This window comes from Carassius gibelio, chromosome A2 (assembly GCF_023724105.1).
Source record: "Carassius gibelio isolate Cgi1373 ecotype wild population from Czech Republic chromosome A2, carGib1.2-hapl.c, whole genome shotgun sequence".
NCBI lineage: Eukaryota > Metazoa > Chordata > Actinopteri > Cypriniformes > Cyprinidae > Carassius > Carassius gibelio.
The window spans coordinates 24,064,828-24,091,231 of NC_068372.1; the positions used below are offsets into that span (position 1 = coordinate 24,064,828).

General features: G+C 36.1%; 1 protein-coding gene across 1 annotated transcript in view; it reads left to right on the forward strand.

Moving 5' to 3' along the window:
- Positions 1 to 26,404, forward strand: part of LOC127934007 (ephrin type-A receptor 3-like) — a 108,644-nt gene that overhangs the window by 57,759 nt on the left and 24,481 nt on the right. The window contains exons 6-8 of the mRNA XM_052531174.1: positions 1,545 to 1,657; positions 4,557 to 4,719; positions 7,393 to 7,501. Of these exons, the coding sequence (XP_052387134.1) occupies positions 1,545 to 1,657; positions 4,557 to 4,719; positions 7,393 to 7,501 (385 nt within the window). The remainder of the gene's footprint in view (positions 1 to 1,544; positions 1,658 to 4,556; positions 4,720 to 7,392; positions 7,502 to 26,404) is intronic.

A 26,404-nucleotide genomic window follows, 5' to 3' on the forward strand; every position in this document is an offset into this window, starting at 1 on the left:
GTGTTCTCATTAAATGTGTGTTTGTGAGTGTCTATACGGTGGTTTTGGGCCTTGTGTAAGGCTCCGGTTGAAGTATGAAATATGTATGAAGGTGTTCGGGGCTGTAGAGGGATGCTCTTGAGCAGAACGGGCACATGCTGAGAGAGAAGCGCTTAGTGTCAGAACAGGGTCAAAGATGCCAATGATTTATACATTCAGCCACGTCAAAGCATAAACCAGCACAAATCCAAATATTATATAGTTTAGAGCAATTTAGAAATGAATGCTTCTCATAAAAATTTGGATTTAATGGCACACTCTTCAGAATAAAACTTCCACATTTTTTTCAGCCTTATGCAATGTAGGATGCATTTTAAATTACCACAAGTAAGTTTTATTTATTTATTTTATTTTATTTATTTATTTAATAATTTGTTACTTTCTCATTCTTCAGACAGCAAAGTAGTTTATCTGTACTAGTTTTTTTAAAACAGCAAACAAGAGCAAATCAAGAACCTTTTATAAAAAAATAAAACATAATAAAAATGTAGCTGTAAAGGGGAAAATGTTATTTAATATTTATGTTCTTAATGAATTAATGAAATAATAATAAATTTTTAAGAAGAACAATAAAATCACAAATTCTAAAATCTTATTAAAATCAGATTTTGCATTATCACATTTTAATGTCATTATTAACTATTTTTGTAAGTATAATGAGTGTTTATTGTTTCTATATTATTAAGTATTATTAAGTAAGATATTAAGAAATCAAAAGTAGGTACAGTATTGTTTCAAATTTTGAGTGGAAAATGCAGTAAAAACAGCAATATTGTAAAATATTGTTACAATTTAACAGCTGTTTTAATTTAATGTATTATGAAATGTAATATATGTAATTAATTTATTATAATTTCTTCCCTTCAGTCTCAAGTTACTTTAGATATCATTCTAATATGTTGATTTAGTGCATAAGAAACATTTCTCATTATTATCAATCTAGAAAACATTTGTGCTGCTCAATATTTTTACAGTCTTCAATGAGTATCTATGTGTGTGTGTGTGTGTGTGTGTGTGTGTCTTTGTGTAATTTTGAAAGCTGTTCACAGATCTCAGGACAGAAGAGGTGAAGGACACAAGGTGAATTTACCTCCAGCCATCTGACCAAATATGAGACCTGCTGTCTCTACTGCCATCTCCCTCCCCCCTTCTCGTTCTCTTTCTGTGTCTGTCGTGCTGTAGTGAGAGAGATGAAGGAACAGATGAGAGAGACAGAGAAGGTGTTAGACTGTGCTTCAGGAGTGTAATTACCTGCTGTTGTGTGGCCCTCCTTTGTCTCTCTTTAGACAAAGGTTTCACTTGTGTGTCTGTGTCTAAAGCACTCTCAAGTCTGTAGGGGATTGTGAGCTCTCTGGCTTTATTTTAATAGAGGTGTAACTGGAATAAAACCATATGGGACAAGAAGCTGCGATTAAACTGAGGTGGTCTTGAATACTTATAGATATAATCTTACAATTTTGTATGCATATCATCACATTGTGGCTCTTCTCTCTCTCTGTTTGCAGTGAATGTGATCCTGAAGGAGAGAAAGAGTAAAGACAGTATCACACTGGCCTGGCAGGGACCCGACAGACCAAACGGGGTCATAGTGGAATATGAAGTGGTTTACTATGAGAAGGTACATCTAATCTCACCTCCTCTCCTCTTGTCTTTTTCTCTCCTGTTTTTTTTTTCCATCCGCACTACTCTAACAAGCAGAGTTATCATCCTCACACACAGATTTCAAACATGCTTCTTTGACCTCCATTAAAAGCTGTAACGATTGCAGTTGTCCAGGCAGCCCTGGCATGTGTAATTGAGGGCTGAAGCATCATCGTGCCTTTGGGAATGAAAGCAATCACTAGACCCTGTTCTCCACAGCTGGCTGCTCGCACATATACACATAGCTCTTTAATTATGGGAGAATGGAACCAGGGTTGACGTCACTTATCAAAGAGAATACTTTATTGTAACACACCTGTATGCACAGACTCACACACACATCCAGACTAAAGGAGAACGTGCACACACACAGTTGTTAATAAGTAATGAAATCAAGTCTATATGATTATTTTATTTTATTGAAAATGTTGTGCACATTGAACTGGCTGAACTTGGATATTTCCAATATTTTATTTTATGTGCTTATTTATTTGTTTATTTATTAACATTTCAGATAAGAGAGAATTGTTTTAATTGATGGATGGATGAATTTCGTTTGTTTTATTGAACCTGTTGTACACATTGAACAAGCTACACCTCTTTATATCCAATATTTTATCTTAGTTTATTTTATGTTTTAAAATATTGACATTTCTGGTCAAAAAGAATACCTTCACTGTAATAGATGTACACACACACACACACACACACACACCTCCAGATTGAAAGGGAACATGCTGACACACACTTGTTTATGAGTAATGCAACCAAGGCTACGAGGCATAGAAATATACAGTACATCCAAAATTTACTATTATATTTCATTCAGTACATAATAATAATACATTCATTGCATAACCATCAGTTTAAATTTGACATCTCCTCTAAGATTTATTCTTAACCTTTCAAAAGTCAATCCTGCACAGATGCAATCGTTTGACCGAGTCTAGTCTGGCACACATACTGGTTGCTGTGCGATTATGGGATGTCAGCTCAGACTGAATGCCCAGATGGGTGTCTGGCATTGGAGATCATGTGGTTCATGCTGTGTTTCTGGGAACTGGAAGGATCCTACGCCCTCAGAAACAAACCTGCTCTGGCCTTCTACACTCTGGGTGTGGTGGACAGAGACCAAGTCTTTCCCAGAACCCATTTGGTCATGAGATGCTCTTTAATATTTGGAAGAGATTTATTCATTTTGAAAGGGGTTTTGGCTCCGTCACTGGACTGATTCAGTGACTGTTAGCTAGTGGCTGATTCCTTTTGTACATTTTAGGTTTAAACAATCAGTTTATAAGATCATATTGACTTTTTTAGACTTGTGTACATTGAATGCAAGTCACTTTGTAAAAAAAAAAAAATCAGCAAAATGTGTGAATGTACTGTAAGTGTAATGCATAGCCAGTCTGCTGACTATAAGTCAGTATCAGTCAGACATATCCAAACTAGCGCTTTCAGCCAGCTCTTGCCATTTTTGTGTACAATATGCATCAGAGAATACGTGAATCTGCCATGTTAAGTGTTAGCTGGCAGGCTTGGTAATTACTATAAAATTAATCAACACACAATATTCATAGACTCACATTTACACACCACTGCAGATGTCTGACTCATGTAACAATAATCACACCAATAATCATGTCAAACAGTGTAAATGAAAGCCTTTGCCTGGTCTGTTAGCACTCCAGCATCTGCCTCTGTGAAGTCTACTGGCTACAGTGTTAACGTGCTGAAATTTAGACATTTTGCTGCTCTACATGCTGCACATGCAATGCTGCCACCCTGCCGTTTACTTCAATCAGCTTTAACAAGATTGAATTGTTAACATTGTTTAGCATAGCATTGCTGAAAGACTTAACAGAAGGCTTGTTAACTTTTATAATTTCATACAGAAACAAATCCAGTTTTGGTAAGCATAAGAACATTTTCCTTTAGAAATATTAAATGTTAAACCAACTCCAAACTTTTGAATGGTACACTGTAAAAAATAAGTGTAATTTTAACTGTAAAATTTTGTAAAAACGCTACGGAAAAAAACTTATAATAGGTTAACAGTAAGTTCCCGTACTATATACAGGGAAAAACTGTAAAAGATCTAACAAAGCATTTAATGTAAATTTACAGTAAAATTCTGTTAATTATACAGCTTTTAGAAGTAAAAAAAGAACAAATCAATGTATAATTTACAGTCTAAAACTGTAAACTGATATTCCCAGAATTCCCTGCGTGACACTCCACGTTTGAAAGTATTTTGTTTAAATAATCATGTTTTTAAATAGTTCTTGTTATCAGTTATGTACATTTGAGCTTTATGTTACATCTTCTGTTGCTTAATGAAAGTTTTTTGCATTATTTAAGTATCACGTGTGTTACCATGATGGTGTTTTGTGTTTCCATAAATGTGCACCTTCTATATGTTAATATATACTTCTGCTTGTGGTGAAGCTACTTGTGATGAGCTTTGATACTTCATGTGGCTTTCTCTTATACAGTACCATCTTTATTATTATGGTGGTTGTCAGTATTTTCAAGGTACAAAACAGATTTAATTTTGTGTGTTGTAGAATTTACTGGTTTATATTCACATTTTCTTGTTTGTAAATTACAGCTTTATATTGTAAAATTAACAGTTTTTGACGTAAATGTGTTTACAGTTTTCTGTATTTTTACAAAATTATTCTGGCAACCACAGCTGCCAAAAAGTTTTTGTAAAAACAACAAGAAATTTTTTACAGTGTAGAATAAGTTCAAAATCGCAATAACATCTGAGAGGAATGCTATTCAAGTCATAAAATGTTTCATCATTGTCTGACCTCAATCTCTAAATCGATCTCACTGTGAGTGAAAGTGAATGTTGCTTTGTTTTTCCATTCCAGAACCAAAGAGACCAGAACTACACGGTTCTGAAGACCAAAGCCCACACAATGACAGTGGAAGGACTGAAGCCGGGCACCACCTATGTGTTCAGAGTGAGGGCGCGCACTGATGGAGGCTATGGCAACTACGGTGGAGAGATAGAGCTTGAGACCAGTCATGAGGGTAATGATTTTATACTTTTCTTAGCAGTTTTCTTTTTCTTTTACTTCCTCCCTAAGACTCTTCCTCTTTTTTGTTCCACTTTATTGAGGGTTCATCAGTAGCATACCAAAAATTTTTCATGGGCGCATCACAAACCAGCTCAAATAGAAACATAGAGTGATGTTATTTTGGGCATTTTAACCTCCGTTTCTGTATGTATTCTTTATTACGCCTTTTCTGTTTCCATACAGTAGTTTCAGTTATTTCTAGATTTTTAGACATGAACAATGACAGCATTAAAAAGTTTGTGTACAAATTCTGTTCTACACTACCATTCCAAAGTTTTTTTTTCAAATGTATTTGAAAAAGGCATTTATTTAATTCAATAAATGTATTGATTTGATCAGAGATAAAGTAAGACAATAATATTGTGAAATCGAATTATCATTTAAAACTTTAACTACAACATGTTTTAAAATGTAATTAATTCCTGTGATGGCAAAGCTGAATTTTCAGCAGACATTACTCCATTCTTCAGTGTCACACGACTCTTCAGAAATCATTCTAATATGCTGATTTGGTGACAAAGGAAAATTTTTATCAATGTTGAAAGCATATTTTGTGGATTATGTGATTTTTTTTTTTTTGTCAATTTAATGCATCCTTGATGAATACAATTTTAATTTTGTTAAAAAAAACAAAATATGATAGGTAAAAAGGTATAGCCTGAATGCACTGTACATTGCTTTGGATTAAAGCGTCTGCTAAATGCATACATTTATTTAATTTAATTTATGCTCGTTGTGAGGTGAGCATAGTGTGTGTCGCCATGTCTGGTGAAGACAAACCAGGCTGTGTTGAGTCTGTGTTTCTTGATGGGGATCAAAGAATGGAGGCACATTTTAAAAGGCTTTGGGGCATACAGTAAACACAGAGACCTTGTGGTATATGCACCTAATTTAAAGCATGTCACAGTCCAGCGAGTATCCCTGGAAGCATATCACAGAGCTCAGCTGACCTGATCTGCCAAGCTGAAAGTTATCCAGAGTATAGAGTCCAGTATAGTAATTGGTCTTTTTTTAATTATATGAGAAATGCTTAAGCCTTTGGTTCACGGTGACATTCATAAACGGCTTACACTGTGTGCATTTGTTCATATGATACACATCAAAGCAGAACGGGAAGTACTGTAAATTGCATGTGTTTAGTCTGATAATGTAGAAAAATCTCTTTATGGAACCACTGGCTAGAAGTTAGGTCATTATAATTTTGAATTAAATTTTAATTATTTTTTTTTTTTTACTTATCTTTGTGACTTTCACTCATTGTTAGTTTTAGTTTGAGAGTACTATACTTGCAGTTTATTTATTTATTTATTTATTTATTTATTTATTTATTTATTTATTTATTTATTTATTTATTTTTAGGGCTGCTAAAATTAATCTGCATAATAGTATCCAATGACATTTGCATGTTTAATGCAAGTTGGTTGTAAATGTTTCCATTTTTTATATACCATGAGTCTTGCTTGCCTCTTTTCCCAGTCCTGTTCTTTCTGTTCTCAATGTCTTTCCAGTCATATCTCTCATTGTCCTGTCAAAATAAGTGTCAAAAAAGGGCAAAACAATCTTGGTATGATCATATAGCTTTAATATCTATTTAGCAAATTTCATGCATCTGTACCCGACTCGGAAAGTTGCAGGCTCTTTCTGCATGTGGTGCATAACTGAGATTTTAAATGGAGTTGAATGAAATTCAAAATCAATTCCTGTTGATGGAGATATTCATTTTCCTGTAAGAGGCGGTTACTCATGCATTGCCAGGCTTGATAAATGTTGTATTTGTTTTGAGTAATGAGTTGATTGCGGCAGCATAAAATCCATATACTCGCCATGAAACTTTCAAACCGAGCCTGTTATTCCCTCTGTTAACATATTTATTTGGATGCCATGCGTAAATTAGAAAATTGACTCATGCATTCGTCTACATATTTAGTGGCCATACGCAGCTGGTTCTGGTTTTTCAGAACGAACCAAAGTAAAGTTTGATATTGAAGCTGAGTATTTAACCCTCCTTGTGGTCCAAGATACCACAAACATCTTCAAAGGTTACATACAAGATAACATCTTCAAAGGTTTTCTATGAAATATGTTACATTACTTGTTTGGTATAAACATAAATAGGCTATAGAATGTCACATTACTGCATACAAATATTTAGAAAAATGCAAGTCTACTTAAAACAGAAATATACACGCCTGTTTTAAAACAAAAGGTTAATGTTTCAGTATTGTTTATTTTAGTTTTGTTATTGTTCTTATCACTAAATACTTATTTGTTATTTTACATAACAATAGTATTATTACTATAGTAATATATTTCTTTATTGATTTGTTTAATATTTGCCATTTAAATAATAAAGTAATGCATTTTAATAATAATAATATTATTATTATTATTATTATTATTATTATTATTATTATTATTATTATTATTATTATTATTATTATTATTATTATTATTATTATAGATGGGTGGGATGAATATCTGAATAACTTTCTTGTGGGTTTTGATCAAGTCAGAGGAACTCATTGGGGACTTTGAGGCCAAACAAAAAGAGAGTCAATCTCAAAAACGGAACATGAGGGTTAACACTGATGCAAATGTGTCTCTTTCTCCCTGTCTCCCTCTTCAGATATGCTGGCTATTGGGGACCCTAACCAGTCCACAATCCTTGCGGTGTCCATAGCCGGTGGCATTGTGCTCCTTATCTTCCTGGTGACGTGTTTTGTAGTGAGCGGACGGTAAGAATAGTCCTCCTTTTAAGACCATCTGACCTTTTGCTTCGGTCGCTCTGTACTTCTAAACCATCTTGGAGGAAGGTGTACTGGTCCTGAGGGCTGATATTACGGAGCAAAATAAAACGCTTCTGTATGTTAGACCTGAGAGCTGCTGTCAAATGGCAATTTTAAAGGAAATTGAACCTTGAATTAGAAAATGAAGTGTGGATTCTTCCATGCCGAAGCATTTAAAAGAACTAGAACAGCCCATACAAGCACTCGGTGAGGTGTGTCTTATAGGCTCCTAAAAACCAAGAAAGTGTTTGAAATTGAAGTCTGAGGAGACATTTTGCACAGTATCTTTGCTTTTCAAGTAATAGCTGAAGCAGAAAAGACAGTGCAGTCAGTTGGATGAGATGTACTGAGCCTATAAATACTCATAATAAATATACTCTGACTGAATTAAATAGTGGTTTCTTTCTTGAACAAAGCTCGCCCGAAGTCTCTAAAAACATTAGTATTGATCTGAGGTGATTGCCTATCATGCTGAGTGGCCTATTCAGTATTGACTAGAAAAGACTCATGTTTGCCTGCTGAGAGCATGTAGAAATGCACGTAATGGATTCACGGGCAACAAATAATTAATCTCAAACCACTCAACTATAAACCAAAACAATAAATATGTATGACTGGAATACACAAGACCAGAAAAAGTGGTGTACTAGAGGGATTTTCGGCAGGTTTTACTCACAAGCCAGTGCAGCTTCATGCATTTCCAGTTAGAGCTCTCAGTCTGGAGTGAAAGCTGGAAAAACAGAATATGTTGATCGGTGTGCCTTAAATAACTGTAAAAGAGGAAAACAGAAGTGGTGAAGAACAGAAAAAGAAAAGGATGGGCGATTGGAGAAAATTGCTAGTAGTCTCATGTTTATAGCTCTATTATTTTCATGGCGAGTGTTTGAATTAGAAAAATGAATTTAAATCAGCTAATTTTCAGAGAGGATTTTGACAGTGTGTTGTCTTTACTGTGTTGTTGGACTGTCAGTACATCAGACTCTTTCAGAGGTGATGCATCTCTAAATGCCTCTCCTTTAAGGTGTCTTGACAAATTCAGTGCCTTGAACAATAAATTTATTACTGTCGGATTTCAAATCGCAAATGTTTCTGGCAATGCTCATACGTATGGATTACGTTTTTTGTGCAGACTATGATTTGTTTTGTTCAGTAGTTATGTAGTGTATTTGATAAAAATCTGTCGTCTTGCATTCATTCATTCAGTCTTTGCTATTTTTGTAAATATTGGTCTATACAAATATTAACTTTCAAAAGTTTGGGGTTGGTGTGATTTCATTTATTTATTTTTAAGAAATGAATTATTTCGTTCACCAAGGATCCATTAAATTGATCAAAACTGACTATTTTTTTTTTTTTTTTACTTTCTATTCATCAATGGATCATGAAAAATGTTCAGTTTCCACAACAATATTAAGCAGCACAACTATTATATATATTGATAATAATACAAAATGGTTTTTGAGCACCAAATAACCAGCATTATAATAATTTCTAAAGAATCAGTAGTAATATCTGTTGAATTAAAAAATATATAATAATAATAATAATAATAATAATAATAATAATAATAAAATTGGAAGCAGTTATTTAATTTGTTGAATTACTGAATTAAAACACTGTTTGGTTTCATCTTGTGCTGTTTTTATGAATCTTGTACATTAATTGCATTTATATTGCCATGTTAAGCTAAAATAGTTCAACTTAAATTGCAGACATGACCATAATATGTCTAATTAGGCCAAATTAAATAGGGCTTACATAAGTCATTCAGACGTACTGTATTAATGTGTTAGAAAAGCTATACTGTAGACTCTCTAAAATACTGCACATATACAGTCTTTCCCACAAATTTGAGGCCTTCAAATGTCTTTTTATTATTCCACCATGTGCAAGTTTGCCAGAAGATTATTCCTCAGGCATAAGTCTCCACTGTAACACAGCTGTCTGACATACTATAGAAAGATTATGCAAACTGTAACATTCTTCAAAGAGAAGACAGACCTCAATAACCCCTGCCAGCCAGCTATATGTCTTCAAGCTGAGCCATTGGCTTACTATCAAACATTGAGAATAGTTTCATTTCATGCAGCGCAGGATTTCAGGACGAGAGATCAAAGAACATAATCACCTCACTGCTCCTCATGTCTTGGTCTGCTAAAATCCCACTTGACCTCTTGAGTCCGTTTTGTTTCCTCTTGCCATTAGGTCTTTATAGCTGCCAAGTATATCCATCTTTTTTTATAAGAATCACACAAGGGAGAAAAAAAACGATGAGGAAACAAAAGACAAGTGAACGAGTGAGTGAACAAACAAATGCATAAACAAGCAACTGAATGAAAGAATGAGCGAAATAATAAACATACATTAAAGCAGAGTGGCTGTTTGGCTTGCGGTATTTTTACCACTAGCTTGCAGCTAGTTTTGCTTCATTATTTTCTGTCTCTATTCCCCATACTCCTCTTCTCTCTCTCTGTCTCTTTCTTCCTTTTCTGTCTGTAAGAACATGGCTAGCACTGTTAGCATATTTTTGTACTTCATCTGGCTCACAGAGATTTATTTTGAGATTTTAACATCAGCATTGCCTGTTGCACTGCTATAATACATGTAGCCTACAAGAATTTTGAGGCTGGGATCTATGCTTTAATATAATCGTTTGAAATACAGCTAATTAGCTGCATTCCCCTTGTTGAATGAAAAAAAAATAGGCAAGCATGATTAGCATATCATAAAATTTTATTTTTTTTTTAAACAGTCATACAGTCAAATTCTCAATAAAAAAAACTAAGCGCACTGGTCAATAGAAATAAAGTTTTAGTTTACACAATAATAACTTAATAATTTAGTAAAGTTTTTGCAGCCATTAGCGCACAAGCTATTCCTTTCTCTTCTTTCCATTCGCTGTGATCTCTTTACTTTTTGAATTAATGAAATAGCAGCTGAGATCAAAATAAAGTAAACAAATAAATAAATAATGCTATTTTAATTTGCTTCTTCAGTGCACCAGGGACAAACATTGGCTGACAGAATACAGAATATTTGTGGTCTTGTATATGGACAACAGGAGAAACTGGGATGTGTTACAGCAGTCAGATGGTATTCAGTCATCAAATTTGGACAACTCATTTTTATTTTTTTTTTAAATCAGTTTCCCTAAAAAGCAATTAAGACTTGGCAGGTGGGTACTAACAGCTGGAAAACTCCTGCAAGTTTAGCTCTTCAACTTATCAAACATCAAAGCTGCTCTTATCAATGCCAGACAATTATTTTTGTTTTCAACTTATGAAAAAGTTCGAAAATCTACACTCACCAGCCACTTTATTAGGTAAACCTGTTCAATTGCTTGGTAACACAAATTGCAAATGAGCACATGGCAGCAACTCAATGCATTTAGGCATCTATATGTGGTTCAAGATGATTTGAAGTTCAAACCAAGCATCAAAATGGGGAAGAACGGGGATTTAAGTTACTTTGAACGTGGAATGGTTGTTGGTGCCAGACCGGCTGGTCTGAGGATTTCAAAAACTGCTGATCTCCTGGGATTTTCATGCACATCCATCTCTAGGGTTTACAGAGAATGGTCCGAAAAAGAGACTTAACATATTTAATATATTAATAATATAATAATACTTGATCGTTTGAATATCATACTTTTCTGCCACTTTACTATTGTTAGCATTAGTGTTACAACAGTAAAACTATAGTAAATGTGGGTGATTTGTGGATTGAAACGGCTTTGTAACGATACACATCTCCATATTCATCGGGAAGAAGGAGGCGGGAACCGGCGCACAATCAAAACACATTTTAATAATTCACAAATAAATACAAAACGGCGCACCAGCCCCTCACGGCCGACTGGTGCGCATAAATAAAAAGCACACACATTAAAATAATATCCCAGGCCTGGTCCTCTCTCGTCCTTCACGGTCGTCACTCCAGTTTTATATCCTTCCATCTCCTACGTGGGACTCGATACTAGCGGTGGGGCTCAGGTGTAGCTCATCTCCAATCACTACACCTGGCCTCACTCCTCGTTCCCACGCCTCTCGGCCCCGCCCCACTCGCCACATACCCCCATCGCCCCTCGCAGGCCGGGGGGTACTCCCGAGACTGCGCTCTACTCCCCCACCCCCCCCCCCCCTTCCCTCCGGGGGAGACCGCTCACGGGGACCTGCGGGAACCTGGGGGTAGGACAGACGAGGCGAGAGAAAAGGAGATGGAAGGAGGAGCGACAGGGACGAGAGAGGGGAGAGAGGGAAAAAAAAAATCCGGTTCCCAGACGCACTGCTGCTCGGCCCTCCACCGGCTGGGTGATCTCCTCCGCGGTGCCCGGCGGTGGCACTGGACGGCCCTCGGCGGACGGCACGACACTCCTCCGCCGCCCGGTGGACGGCGACGGCTCCTCCGATTTTGGGCAGCGGCAGGAGTCCCCCGTTCCCTGCCCCTCCGGATTCCGTCACGGAGGCGGCAGGCTCCGGCCCCCTGGCAAACGGCGCCGACTCCTCCGCTCCCTCACGGACGGCAGCCGCCCCTCCTTGTCGTGGGCGGTCGGCAGCGAGCTCGCCCGTCCCCGGCAACTCGCTCCAGCCCACCGCCTCGAGCGTCCATGGCGGCACAAACCTCGCCAGCTCGAGGGCACCGCGGATTCACCACAGCGGCGAGGGATCTTCAGCAGCGCATCCCTCCTTCTCCCGGGCTTCGGCACCACTGTAACGATTAAACAAATCTCCATATTCATCGGGAAGAAGGAGGCGGGAACCGGCGCACAATCAAAACTCATTTTAATATTCAAAAGTAAATACAAAACGGCGCACCAGCCCCTCACGGACGACTGGTGCGCATAAATAAAAAGCAAACATAAAATAATGTCCCAGGCCTGGTCCTCTCTCGTCCTTCACGGTCGTCGCTCCAGTTTTATATCCTTCCATCTCCTACGTGGGACTCGATACTAGCGGTGGGGCTCAGGTGTAGCTCATCTCCAATCACTACACCTGGCCTCACTCCTCGTTCCCACGCCTCTCGGCCCCGCCCCACTCGCCACAGGCTTATAACCGGATCTTTGTTGCACTGTTTCTCCTGTTGATGAGAATAACAGCTATGATTTATTTGGCTTTAAAAAAACTAATTTAATTACTAATTTTAAATTAAAGAGACGTTAATTGTACTAGAGAACTCTGCGTTGAACTTGAGTGCTTTTTACTGGATTTCACAGTGTTGTTTAGTGCGTGATTGCGATTGGTCATTGTAATAAATGCATGCACTCTAAACTCACGCTCAGCTGTTTTCTTTTGAGGTGAGCAAATAAAAGGTCCGTGTGGCATGCAGTTCAAAAGAGTAGCCCTGTTTTGTTCTGCTTTTAACATGTTTGGCGTTTAACGTATCCATCATGTGCAACAGAGTGACAACAACATCAGTTGTGACAACAACAGACATCAGTTAGACAAAATGTATTTTATCCAGGGTGTTAAACCCCACACTGCAAACACCTCTTAAGCACACAGAATAATGCATGTGGGCATTTTTAATTGTTTATCTATTTTTGTAGTACTGGCTTTGAATGATTATGTAATTGTTGCATCGTAATCGCAATTAGAAATTCAATTAATTGTGCAGCCCTAATCTCAGACTGGTTTCTTGAACATGACAATGAGTTCAATTTACTCAAATGGCCTCCAGAGTCACCAGATCTCAATCCAATAGAGCAAATTTGGGATGTGATGGATCATGGATGTGCAGGCGACAAATCTGCAGCAATTCCGTGATGCTATCATTCTCTGAGGAATGTTTACAACACCTTGTTGAATCTATGCCACAGAGAATTAAGATAGTTGTGAAGGCAAAAGGGGGTCCAACCTTGTACTAGCAAGGTGTCCCTAATAAAGTGGCCAGTGAGTGTATTTTATTCCCATGTCTTACTCTCTCTGACCTTTAGGATAATCTCTTTTAACCAGTATCCTCCACTTAATTATTTAGTGTGCATTGTACACATGCCAATATTTGTCTTTTAATACATTTTTTTCATATTTTCTGCTGCATTCAAATGAAGCAAGCACATTATTTTTTAATAATTATCAAACTGTATGATTCATATGCATTGCACTATTATTCATCTCAAAGGTTGACTCATTGATTTTCCATCATTTAAATAATTGAGGATTAGTTTAGGCAATAATAAAAAAAATAGGACCATCCAAGATGTAAAGTTTGTTTCTTCATCTGAACAGATTTGGAGAAATTTAGCACTGTATCACTTGCTCACCAGTAGATCCTCTGCAATGAAAGGGTTCCATCAGAATGAGAGCTCAAACAGCGGACAAAAAAAACATCACAATAATCTACAAGGAATCCATCTTGTGAAGTGAAAATCTGCATTTCTAACAAACAAAACATTAAGGTGTTTAAGTTGTACTTTAAATAAATGTATAAAATTGTATAGTGAATTATTATTAGCCTACATATTTACTATATGGAGTTGGCCTCACGGGAGCCCTATTATTGGACACTTTCGGAATAAATTAATTGAGGAAAATAAAGCATTCCTACAACGGCATAACTGTAACAATTGAAACGTATTACCATGATGATGATGATTTCCCAGGCATGTCTATGCTTGTTTTAGAGAAAACAAATTGTGATTTAAATTTCTAGAGCTATATTGTGCATCATTATTTTCTCATTAGTTTTTTTCCCTCCTTATAGTGTTTTTGGTCCGCCTTTAAGTGTATACCGTGCGATCAAACCACTCTACCTCATTTTTCAGATACAGTCTCTCATGATGGTGGAGATAATTTGAGATTCCATAAGAGATCATTCACTTATCTCCTTGATGATGCTAGTATGGCACAGATGGATTTGTCTCTGTAATGAAAGATGAAGTGCACAGGAAGATTTTCAAGTCGATTTAATCAGAGAGAGGCAGCACCTCTTTGTCTATGAGATGTTCTCTTCGAAGCATCTGCTGCAGGCCTTGGGTTATTCTTAAAACTTGATGACAGGAAAGTGTGCTTCATACACTTACTCTCATGCAAGTAGAACGTTTCTCCCAAGAACCTAAAGCTGAGAGCTCTTCATGCTCTCAAACATGTTTTCGATCATTTTCATCCTCCTATTATCTGTCCAACAGGTTGTCGCGCTGCTATGTTCATAATGGATTTCTGCATGAAATGTTCAGTTTTACCTCAAGTGTGCTTCGGTATGGTAACGTCGCATGACTTTGATTGGCCAAATGGCACCAATTTAACAATTTAACGTTTGGCTTTTAGTTTGTCTGCCCTGGTAAAAATGCATCCGTGCTGCTAGTAGACACAGCAAAGCACCTCTCCGTGCCTGAAATTGTAGCACAACAGACATAATGACGTTTTAGAGCCAAAACAGTTTGGAAGAGCTGTCCCATTATAAAAGCTGGAATGGGGAACACAGAGTTTCATAGGAGCTCGGTGGACCCTTCTCAATGCATTCTCATTTACACACACATGTGCAAACACATGCACACGCATACTTCTCACGTTTATCCAGAGGTATAATGTTTCTACCATCCTCTTAGCGTGATGGACTGGCCTCTCACCGCAATATACTCTCTGTCGGTAAAGGCACTGTTTGGCAGCGGTGCCGCTACTAATAATTGTTTCTATAGAATGGACGGCACTATAGCTCAGTTCATTTTGAGTGGTGTGATTTCAGTAGCGACTGAAATATTGCATAGTCAGCATAAAAGTGAAGTAAACACTGAGATGATGAAAGCAGAGCAAGCTGCTGCCTGTCGAGCACAAGTATACAGGAAGGGAATCTTAAACCTCTTGCTAGGAAAGAGGTGAGAGGCCTGTTTGTGTGTTTCAAGCTTTTTAGTCTTTGGGAAGGGAGTGTAAATATCCTTGTACTGTACTACTTTCCTCAGAAAACTTTGCTGAAACCGACAAAAGAAATTAGGTGTATGTTATGGCATTAAAACTGTGAATGGTTATGATTTGTTTTCAGAGCTTGTGTTAATAATAATAACCATAATCATAATAATAATCATAATTTTATTATTATTATTATTAGTACAGAATAATAATTGTTATATAATATTTTTATTATGATACAAATAGCATTATGATAATATTTTATGATATTATTATTATTATTATTATGTTATTGTTGTTATACAGTGTCGTTGTTAAACGTTGTTAAACGTTGTTAAACGAATTGTGCCTTAGTATTTATTATTTCTAATTAAAATTCAACCAAAATGAACCTGCTATCACATCTAATTTACACTGTCGTTTTGTCACCAAAACAAAGGCATGCACTTTCATTTTCTTTGGGGCGATTAGCAAATGAGAGTTTTATTACATGCGTGGCCCCTGCATAGATTAGGGCGACACTAGTCATCATGTCAGAGGTCAGACTCCTTAATTAATTGGATTCTGACTGCTGTACTGAATCAAACTAATAAAAAAGCAGCTCTCAAAAACAGGATCATTATAACTGCAATTTTCTCTCCTGCATTCTCAATTACAACAATGAATCGTTAACAAATGAGATGTTTCTCCACACCAATCAGAAACACATCCTGGAATTCAGCACATATTTCAATTTAATCTCTTCTTTTCGCTAATAATGACTTAGTAAGGCTGAAGTAAATCTTTTATTATTTATTTTTATTTTTGTATTTTTTTATATAGCAAGCACAGGCCTTGGAGGTCTGCCAGGTCTCCTCTAACAGAGAAAGGAGCCAAGCAAAAGTAGCTAAAAGAAATGAGGGATCCAGAGACGAGGGACAAACATTTTGTTTCACATTCATTCTGGCTATCTCTTATTGCTTGAAAGTGTAATGACCGTGCGGTTCAGCATCGAGGGCTCCGTGAGCTGGAGACGTGGGTGACACTGATTACCATTAATCTGAAGAGCATCTCCGTGTGATGAAAACATTAGGGAGGCATTTCTCTGTCCGTCTCCATCCTATTAGCACTATGGCACACACACCGAATGGATAGAAATCATCTGATCTTTGAAAAAAATCCTGTCATTTATGCTAATCATCCTCGCTGACAGCCAATGCCGGCCAAAACGCTCCCTCACTTAAAGCACTATGGAGAGCCTCTCTGTGAATCTCTCTCGGCTTCTTTTTCAATTTTTTGAGTCTAATCTTGTACAGACACTGTGTTGTTGTGACTTCTCTTTTGTTCTGCATTGTGTGTGGTCTAGATGAGAAACAAATCTGATATTTCTCTCCCTCTCTCTTTCTTGGTGTGGCAGTGAACAAAGGGTTCAGAACAAAGTGCTGTCATTTGTAGAATTTCTTCATTACTGAATGTTGACAAGATCATTTGCGTAATTTTCCTTTTTGTTCATCAGTAATAGAAGCCTCTCAAAAGCATTTACTTAGTTTTTAACTTCAAACACGGACACTGCTGTCTAATCTGAATTATACCGAAAGCGCTTTGCTTCAGATGTTAACAATGTATAAATACTGCTTATTATGCAGCTGTTTTCAAAATTAAAGTTCAGTGGCAGTTAGGTTCAAATCCTCTTGTTATGCATTATTTGACCTTTGAGTTATATGGGCTGGATAGAACTTTAGAGAGTAATTGATGTGAAATGATAGGCTCTTTTGAACAGCATGCAGTATTCACCCAAAACACGACAGTTTGTTATTATGTATTCATGCCATTGCAGACCTGTATGGCTTTCTTTCTTCTGTGCAACACAAAATATAATTGTAATTATTTATTTGATAATTTTTTTTTGGTCTATATACAGTGTAAATTAGTGGGGTTCAGTGTACCTTTGGACCCCAGTGACTTCAACTGTAGGGGCAAACTTTGCTGAAGAAATGAAGTCGTACAGGTTTGGAATGACAATGAAGTAAGTAATTTAAGTAATGGCAAGTGATGTGTAAATAATGACAGGATATTTATTTTGGAGTAAAACACCAAACCCAGAAACTGTCTTAAGAAATCCAGAAACCAGGGGCCGGATTTACAAAAATCTTCTTAAGAAATAAATTAAGATTTTTTTTATAAGATAAATTCCACAAAGTTCGTGAGGGTGTTTTTAAGTGCAATTCTTGAAAAATTCTCAAATATATTCTTAAGAACATTTTTTTTTTTCTTAAGAAGAAAATAACAGCCATTATCTGAATGAATACATAATGCACTGCTAAACTCACACTATTGTCTTTTTTGCGCTTCCTGTAGATTACTCTAATAATCATAATAAGCACGCACAAAATGACTGTATATTTTCATTGCGACTTTGACTGGCGCTTCATGTTTTTAATGTGGCCTGTTTTTGAACAGTTACTTTTAAAAATAGCCTGTCTCAAGCTGCAGCAATATGTTTCATTCATTTTTGTGCCGTGTTTTTGCGCTCTCATCTGTGTGAACGCTTCCATTACGTAGTCTGCACTTCTACAGAAAATTTTGCTTCCTGAGCATTCATATGTGCTAAATACTGCCAAAGATTATGTATTTATAAGCTTTGATTAATGGTGTTCAATTAAAGCTCCCTATCTGACTCGTTTAAGAGTTGCTAATGAGTTTTGATGTCAGCAAAAAGCTGCGTCACACACAGGTGAAACCTGAGCGATCATGTTTACATTAACAGTCATCGCTGTCCCTTCAGAAAACAAAAAGCAAATCCCTAGTCCTCCTGTGTATTATATGTAGCTGTTGTTATAATGCTTAAATATAACAAATCATTTGAAATAACCCAATAAATGCATTATATAATTATTATTTTTTGGGAGTTAGGACAAGTCTGGGGCTGTCCTAAATTTAAGAAGTTATTTACTGTGATTTTTAAGAAGATTCTTTTCAGGAATTTGAATTATTTTTATTTTATTTTTCTTAAAAACAATCTCAAGAAAAAACATAAGAATATTCTTGAGATTAATATTTGGGAATACAAAATATTCTTATTTTTTCTTAAGTTAGAAAATAAGAAGAAATTGGCAGTTAAAAAGAATTTTATTCTTAAGAATGTTTCGTGAATCCGGCCCCAGATTTTTAAATCTCTAAATATCTAAAAACAGTAGCTATAACTCAATACAATGGCAAGCTATTGTTTATAAGAAGGGTTAAACCTAAGATGCTGCAAAGAACCATTGAAGAACCTTTATTTTGAACCTTGTTCATATCTGAAACACTATCTTTAAGAAATCATGACAATATTATAAATATTGTCTGTAAAATCTAGGTGGGTGAACTAACAATGTTAAGCATCAGAACTTCATTATTTCTAAATGCTTTTAAAATAGGTTCTGTATTGGTATCTGTGGTTCATGAAGAACCTTTAATGACCATGGAAGCTTTCCATTCCAATTTTTTTTTTTTTTTTTTTGTGGAAAAGTTAGTGGAAAATGGTTCTTCTGTGCCAATCATGCAATAACTCCCTTTTGGATCTTTTAAGATAATAATTTTAAAAGTTATTCTACAGGATCAGGCTGTGGACATTGTAGTTCAGATTAATACATTGTATACAAGTGTTTATTAAGTATTTTTAAATAGAATAATTAACCAGAATTGCTAAAACCTTTTTAGAATTCCAGCATAAGCTGCAAGAATTGGCTATAAATATATTGCAGACCTGAGAAGGTCACTCTGTCTAATACGCATCCTTAGTTCTCCCATTAATAAAAAGTGTAATCCACATAACAGCTTGACCGTGGCTGTTTTGTGGCGTAAGCATGGGTGGTTATATCAAGGTCACATGCTTATTGTCAAATGAAAGGCTAAGGTTGGTCGCCTCCTGTTTTAATGTTGTAAAAAAAAAAACACAAGGTAATCAAACAAGCAATTAAGCATTACGGGAGGAAATAACTTCATGCTGTGCCCTTTGCAGGCTTTTTTCAGGTTTTACAGCTCTTCCTCAGCCCAGACGCATGCCAAACAGGAAGTCAACATTTAAGACCACCTGCCATTCATCATTCTGAGATGAGAAGAAGGTTTTAAAGGTGGAACGGTGCAGTACAGAAAGTCAGCCTGGAGGTCAGATGTGTGTATTTTGCAGAAGCCTACGACAAACATCCATGTTCGTTTGAATAAAAATCAAGGTTAAAAAGGATTTTTAATTTCAAGTTCATAATACACAGACTGATATTTCAATGGGTCATTACTTTAACCAGAAAGTCACTGATTACTCTTTGGCGAATGGCTCACTTGAAGCTGACTCTCTTGGTCCCGTTTTTAAGGTGGTCCACTTTGTGTTAGTAAAATAAGATGCCGGGATCGTAATTCAACACACTGCTGGAGCGCAAGGGTAAGGGCAGTGGCAGTCATGGGAATATCTGAACCATTTTTTCCACCTAATTGCAAGTCAGTTAGAAACAGTTGGCAAGGACATGTGGCTTGGGAGGCTTTAATGGAGATGAATGGAATGCTAGGAGGATAGAGGAGAACCCTGACCCATCCTCTTATTAATGTAGTCCGTTTACACCAAAACATCTAGATCAACTCTTGTGAATATCAAGAAAGCCTGCTTGTCATATGAAATATTTCTCATTATACAGCTTGTTTGTCATCATTTATCTAAAGTTAGAATTTCGGGAAGGTTTATTCAAGGTTGAGAAGTTCCTTTTTGTCTTTCCGGCCTTTGAACTTCTGTTAGATTCACATTTAAGTTTGAGACTGGTTTGAATGCCTTCCTTGTACATCCATATTTACTAAAGGTATCAGACTCTCTTCCAAAGGCATCCATCCATCTGAGCTCACGCAGAGGAGAAAGTTCCCTTCCGTTTGATCACAACGATGTCTTTGTCTGAACAGTGTTCTTGATCCTAAAGAAATTCTGTTTTGGGGAGAGCCGTTTTCACACCAGACACCTCGCAGAGATGGGGAAATAAAAAAAACGCCTTAGTCAGCTCAGCTCTCAGGGCAGAGGCCGATGGGAATGGGCTCTACAGCTCTAGGGTTCCTGTTACAGTGGGTCACTTTCTCCCCAAGTCTCATTTCAATAGCGTTAGTTTGCTGCAGCCCAATTGAGCGCTCCGAGCAGAAAGCACACTGTCAGCACTATCATCAGCCCTGCTCCAACTCACACCCACAAAGAGTGTCAAGATGAAGATGTGAAAATATAGCAAGAGAGATGAAGGGAGGGGAGAAACGATGGAGGTGGATGTTCCAAAAAGCAAAAAGGTCAAATAAGAGAGAAGGAAAGAATAAAAATAACTCAAACATTGTTTAATATATACATAAAATGGCATAACAAGCTGTTGTATTCCTACTTGCATTTTTTTTTTTTTTTGCAAGAAGTCGCTTATGTTACCTAAGCTGCATTTATTTGATGAAAAATGCAGTAATATTGTTAAATATTATTACAATTTAAAATTATGTTTCCTGTTTCCATATTGTATATCAAATTCCTGACATTCTTTTGATGACAAAGTCGAATGTTGTTTCATGATCCTTAAGAAATCATTCTAATATGCAATATTTTTCTTATTATTATCAATATTAAAAACAGTCATGCTGCTTATTATTCTAAATAAAAGTTATAAAATATAAAGAATAGTGATAGTTGAAAAATGTTTGTCATTATTTAGTAATTTGTTGCAAATTCTTAGGATTCTTCTTATAAAGGTACATTTTATAAAATGTTTTCTGTATAGTCAAAATGATTAAAAGTCGGGTGCAGTGAAGCTTCAAAATGACCAAAAAAATTTAAATAAAAAACTGGTCCATATGATCCATGCATGCATTACATTCCAGGTTTTCTGAAGCAATGGAATAGCTTTTTGTAATAAGAATTAAAAGAAAAAAGTGAACAAATCATTCAGACGGTTCTGTGAACAATCATTTCATTGGAAATATTAGACTATTAGAATTATTAGTTGATGAATCAGATATCCCTACTACTAATATGAAATCTTATGAACATGTCAACAAGAGCTATGTTGGTTGTTAAGATTTTTTAAGACTTAAATTTCTTAAAAAGGTATTGAATGGCTTCAGATGACTGATTTGAATGGACTTCTTTTTTTATACTTTTATGATGCATTTTGGCAATAGAGTGCCCAGGAGGATATGTTTAAAAATTTAAATCATGGAAGAAAGTAAGTCATATAGAATGACATGAAGGTGTATAAATGATGATAGAATTAGCATTTTTAGGTGAACTATTCTTTATAGAAGCAATGCTTTATAGTCTGCAGGACAGAAAGCTGGAAGCCGTCATGAAGAACGGCTCTCATGTGACAGCATATTAGAACGGGAAGGTAAATTGATATGTAAATTGAGTGTGCAACTTAGAGAATGAGGAAATATGAACCTGAATGTGCGAGACCTTCACATAGAGCGGGAACATCTTTTTTCTCCCGTCAGCAAAGTACAAAACCAGACTGTGGTTTAGCGAACATCTCGTGTCTGTCTCCTGGGTGGCAGAATGTTCCGGAGAAAGAGTGCAAGAGTGCATTAGGTAGCACAAAGTGATTTGTCCTCATGGTATCCAGGTTGTACTGTAAGAGCAGAGCCATTGCTGAACAAAAGCAAGCAGTGTTCACTCATTTATTGGAGGAACACTGTAAGATTAGAGTCGTTCATCAGGATGATGTTCTTCAAGGAGAGACACTTTGTCAATATAAAATGCTCATTTTCTCATTAGTTTTCTGAGAGGACCGTCAGCCATACAGACATACATTGAGAACAGCTTCATAAGATTTGTGATCCTCAATATCCGCATACACACTCTATGTAATGGAAATGTATGATAGCTGTTGACATATGCACCATAGAATGCTCACGTTTTCATTTCAAAGCAGAAAATGATTGTAGAAACAGTTGGATTGTGAAAAAAAGGGAAAAATACTACTATTTTAACATGACTCTGACTTTATTGGATTTCTAACAACAAATAGAGTTATATTGTGGGTCATACAATAGGATGCCTGTACAACTAGTTGCTAAAAACTAACTAACTAATCTCGGTTTCAGTTCATGAGATTGTATTGAGTTTGTAAATTGAACACGTCTGTCTTTCTATCTATTTGATCCTTCTTTCATTCATTCTATTTATTGAGCTATCATTCTATTGGTTGTTCTGTCTATTGAGCTGATTTCCTGTCATAATATAGTTATGTCATTATATTTATCAGTTGGGTATATCTATCTATCGTTCTGTCTATTTATCTAGTTGTAATGCTTGAAACTTTTTTTTCCAAACACAAGACTCAAACATGACTAACAATGCCATCTGACACACTAACAGTGATGTTAGAGTGCTGCAAATGTAATTGTTGTGCTTTTAAGCATATCTATAAAAGGATGATGGTATTGGATTCAGCCCTTGCAAAACATTCAATTCAATTCAAGTTTATCTGTATAGTGCTTTTTAGGATACAAATCATTGCAAAGCAACTTTACAGAAAATTAAGTTTCTACAATATTTAGTAGTAGCTTATCAGTGGTCACTGTCAGTTTATGTGCATATCAATTAAATCAATTAAAGACATAGTCAAACAGAAGATTAACAATATTAACAGCAATTATTATATGATACAATCACACTTACAACAAAATTTGGTAGTTCTGTATGTTGTTTCAGGGTCCAGACTGGAGCTTGTGTAAATCATAGGTAATTTCACAAACCTTGCAAACTTGTGAGATCTTGTGAAGTGTGTATCCTGCATGATCGCATGTTCTGTGTGTGACAGTCGGTCCGTGGGAATCGAATGCTTTAAACTTTAAACTCATGATTTCAAATTATGCTGCGCTTTATGCATTTGCCCATGATGGTCATATTCATGTCATTTTTGACTGCGCTGTATGTAAAATTTGTGTTACCCTACCTTTATTTGAAAAATATTATTCCCAGTGCACACAATCTTCCCAGAATACTGAGTGCCCCATTGATTACAGTGTTTACTTCCTTTTTTATATTTTTATTAAAGATGTATTAATTTGTGAAAAATACCTGGTCATCTAAAGTATATGCATGTTTATTTTACACATTAATTTTTTAATCCATTGTCAAATCATTTCAAATTTCTTAAAATTTAAGAATAATAATTTTTACAAAATCATATCGGCTTTATATCAGCTATCAGCCCCCCTGCTGTCCAAGATATCGGCATCGGCTATTAAAAAACACATATCGGTCAACCACTACCAAGGGGCAACATATATATATATTGAAAATAGCAGAGGACCTAGGACAGATCCTTGTGGCACTTCATATTTTACTGGTGATTAATGAGATGACTCTCATTTAAATAAACAAAGTTGTAGCGATCTGACAGGTAGGATCTAAACTATCTTTAAGCCTGCCCTTGAATACCTTTATAGTTTTGAAATCGATCTATGAGTATGTCATGATCTATGGTGTGGAACGCAGCACTAAGATCAAGGAAAACTAGCAATGAGATGCAGCCTTGATGTGACACAAAAAGCAAGTCATTTGTAATTTTAACAAGTGCAGTTTCTGTGCTACGGTGAGGCCTGAAACCTGACTGTAATTCTTCATACAGATAATTTTTTGCAGGAAGGCCCACAATTGAGCAGACATGACTTTTTCAAAAAGTTTAGAATTAAATGCAAGATTTGAATTGCCAGGTCACTAGGATCTAGTTGTGGTTTCTTAATAAGAGGCTTAATAACCACCAGCTTAAATGGTTTTGGGACATGACCTAAAGATAATGACGAGTTAATAATATTGAGAAGCGGTTCTTTGACTAAAGGTAACAACTCTTTCAGTAATTTAGTGGGTACAGGATCTATTAATCATGTTGTTAGTTTAGATGCAGTGATAAGTTTATTTAGCTCTTCCTGTCCTATAGTTGTAAAGCACTGCAGTTTATCTTTGGGTGCCATGGATGAAACTGAAATATTAGATGCTGTAGAATCTGCATTTTTTATTGTATTACTGATATTATCTATTTTATCAGTGAATAAATTCATACAGTCATTACTATTAAACATTGAGGGAATATTTAAATTTGAGTGGTGTCTGGATATTTTCGACTATTTAATGTGTATTTATGGGTACGGGTAGGCAGGTTATTTGCAAATTTGTCTTTGGTAGTTGGTTCAATAATTCTGCCCAGACAGTAACGCTGAGCCATATAGTAAATATAGTTAATAAAGAGATACGCAGCATGCACGATACAAAGAAATTAGAACATTAGTAGAACAAATGCTAAATTTTTGTCACAATATGCACACACATAGTATTTCGGTATGCTCTTGTGTAATTTTCCTGACAGCATAGCTGAGTGCTTTCATAATAAACAGCTGTTATATTTGCATATATTTTCCCATTTGTCAGATTGCATTCAAAAAAGATCATGAGGTTAAGATTTTAACGAATGGCTTGTTTTCTAGTTTTGAAGACCTTTAGCCATTCATCTTGTAATATGCCACATTTTCTTCATTCTCCTTGACATAAATGACAAGATTAGTCAAGGTTTCCACAGTCACACACACACACACTTAGGGTATCCATCCGTCCAGCCAATTAGTGGCGTTTACATGATTACAAGCTTATGTTTGATTCAGCCAAATAAAATCAGCATCAAACTGAAGACATGGAGCATGATGAACACTGGCAATCAGTTCCACTATGTGGTGTACACACACATGTGTGAGTGAGGTACGCTTGCCAAAGACAGAATCATTATCACTCTTCTCTACCACGCAATCACAACTCCAGTCTGCCAACTCACCATGGCTGGGCTCCTGTGACCCTGGCATGGGCGGCCCTCTCCTCATCATTACTGCCAAATTAAAAGCCAGAAGCCTCCAGCTCATCTGTCTCCCTGCTGCCGACTCTTATCACAAGCTCAGCCGCTCCCTCGCCATGCCGAATGGAGAGCAGGCTTATTACAGACACCTTGGAACTCACCCCAAACCAATTATAATCAAAAGATGATTTTAAAATGTACTAGTCCTTGATTGTAATGAGAGAGTTCTACATTTTCTTCTCGGATTAGCTGTCATGAGCGATTCTTACTTTGAGACAAATTACCAAAGGGAGTTTCGGAACAGGAACAGGGGAGAGAAGAACCTGAATAAAGGAAATGTAATTCTCTCATTAAAGCGTAATGCTGTTTGCAAGGGAGCATGAAAGATCAGGCAGTTACATGTGGGAAGCTGCAGAGGCTGATTCAGTTCAGTCAAGATTCTGATCTTCAGTCAAGCATCCTCATGACCTGCTCTAAGGTGCGAAGGTAAAGATATGGGTTTCTAGGCACACTCAAAGGCAGTCACAGTTTTTCCAGTCATGCTAGTATTGTTCCTATCTAATTTAATAGAGAAAGATTTTATATTGTCTCTGGCACCAGGGCTGAATGTTTACAAATAATGCTATTTTGAATGGTGTTTGTTTATTCAAGTAAATTCTGAATGTTTATTTAATGTTATTATTTTAATTACTGGCACTTTTATTTATTTATTATTTAATTATTTATTTGCATTAATTTGTTTATTTTAATGGCACTATTTATCTATTAATTTGTTTGTTCAACTGTTTGATTTATCCAAATTTTCAACTGTTTATTTTATTACTTTAATTACCGACACCTTGTTTAATTAATTAATTAATTTATTTATTTATTTATTTGTTTGTCTGTTCAACTTTTTGAATGTTTTTCTATTATTTTGATTTTTGGCACCTTTATTTGTTTATTGACTTACTACATCAGTACTGTAACAACTCAAAGGTGAACTTGTTCAATTGAAATGTGAAACAGCTATTATTTAATTTCATTAAATGAAATGCCTTTAGGAGATTCACTTCAGGGTTTTTTATGCATAAACTGCTGCTGCATTTAGTTGACAAATGACTGTGAGGGGGGCTGTTGTTTTGCAGGGATGTTTAAAATGTTGCTAAGCCTATAAGAGCTTTTATACTGGGTGTGTTGCACTATACTGCTGCAGGCGA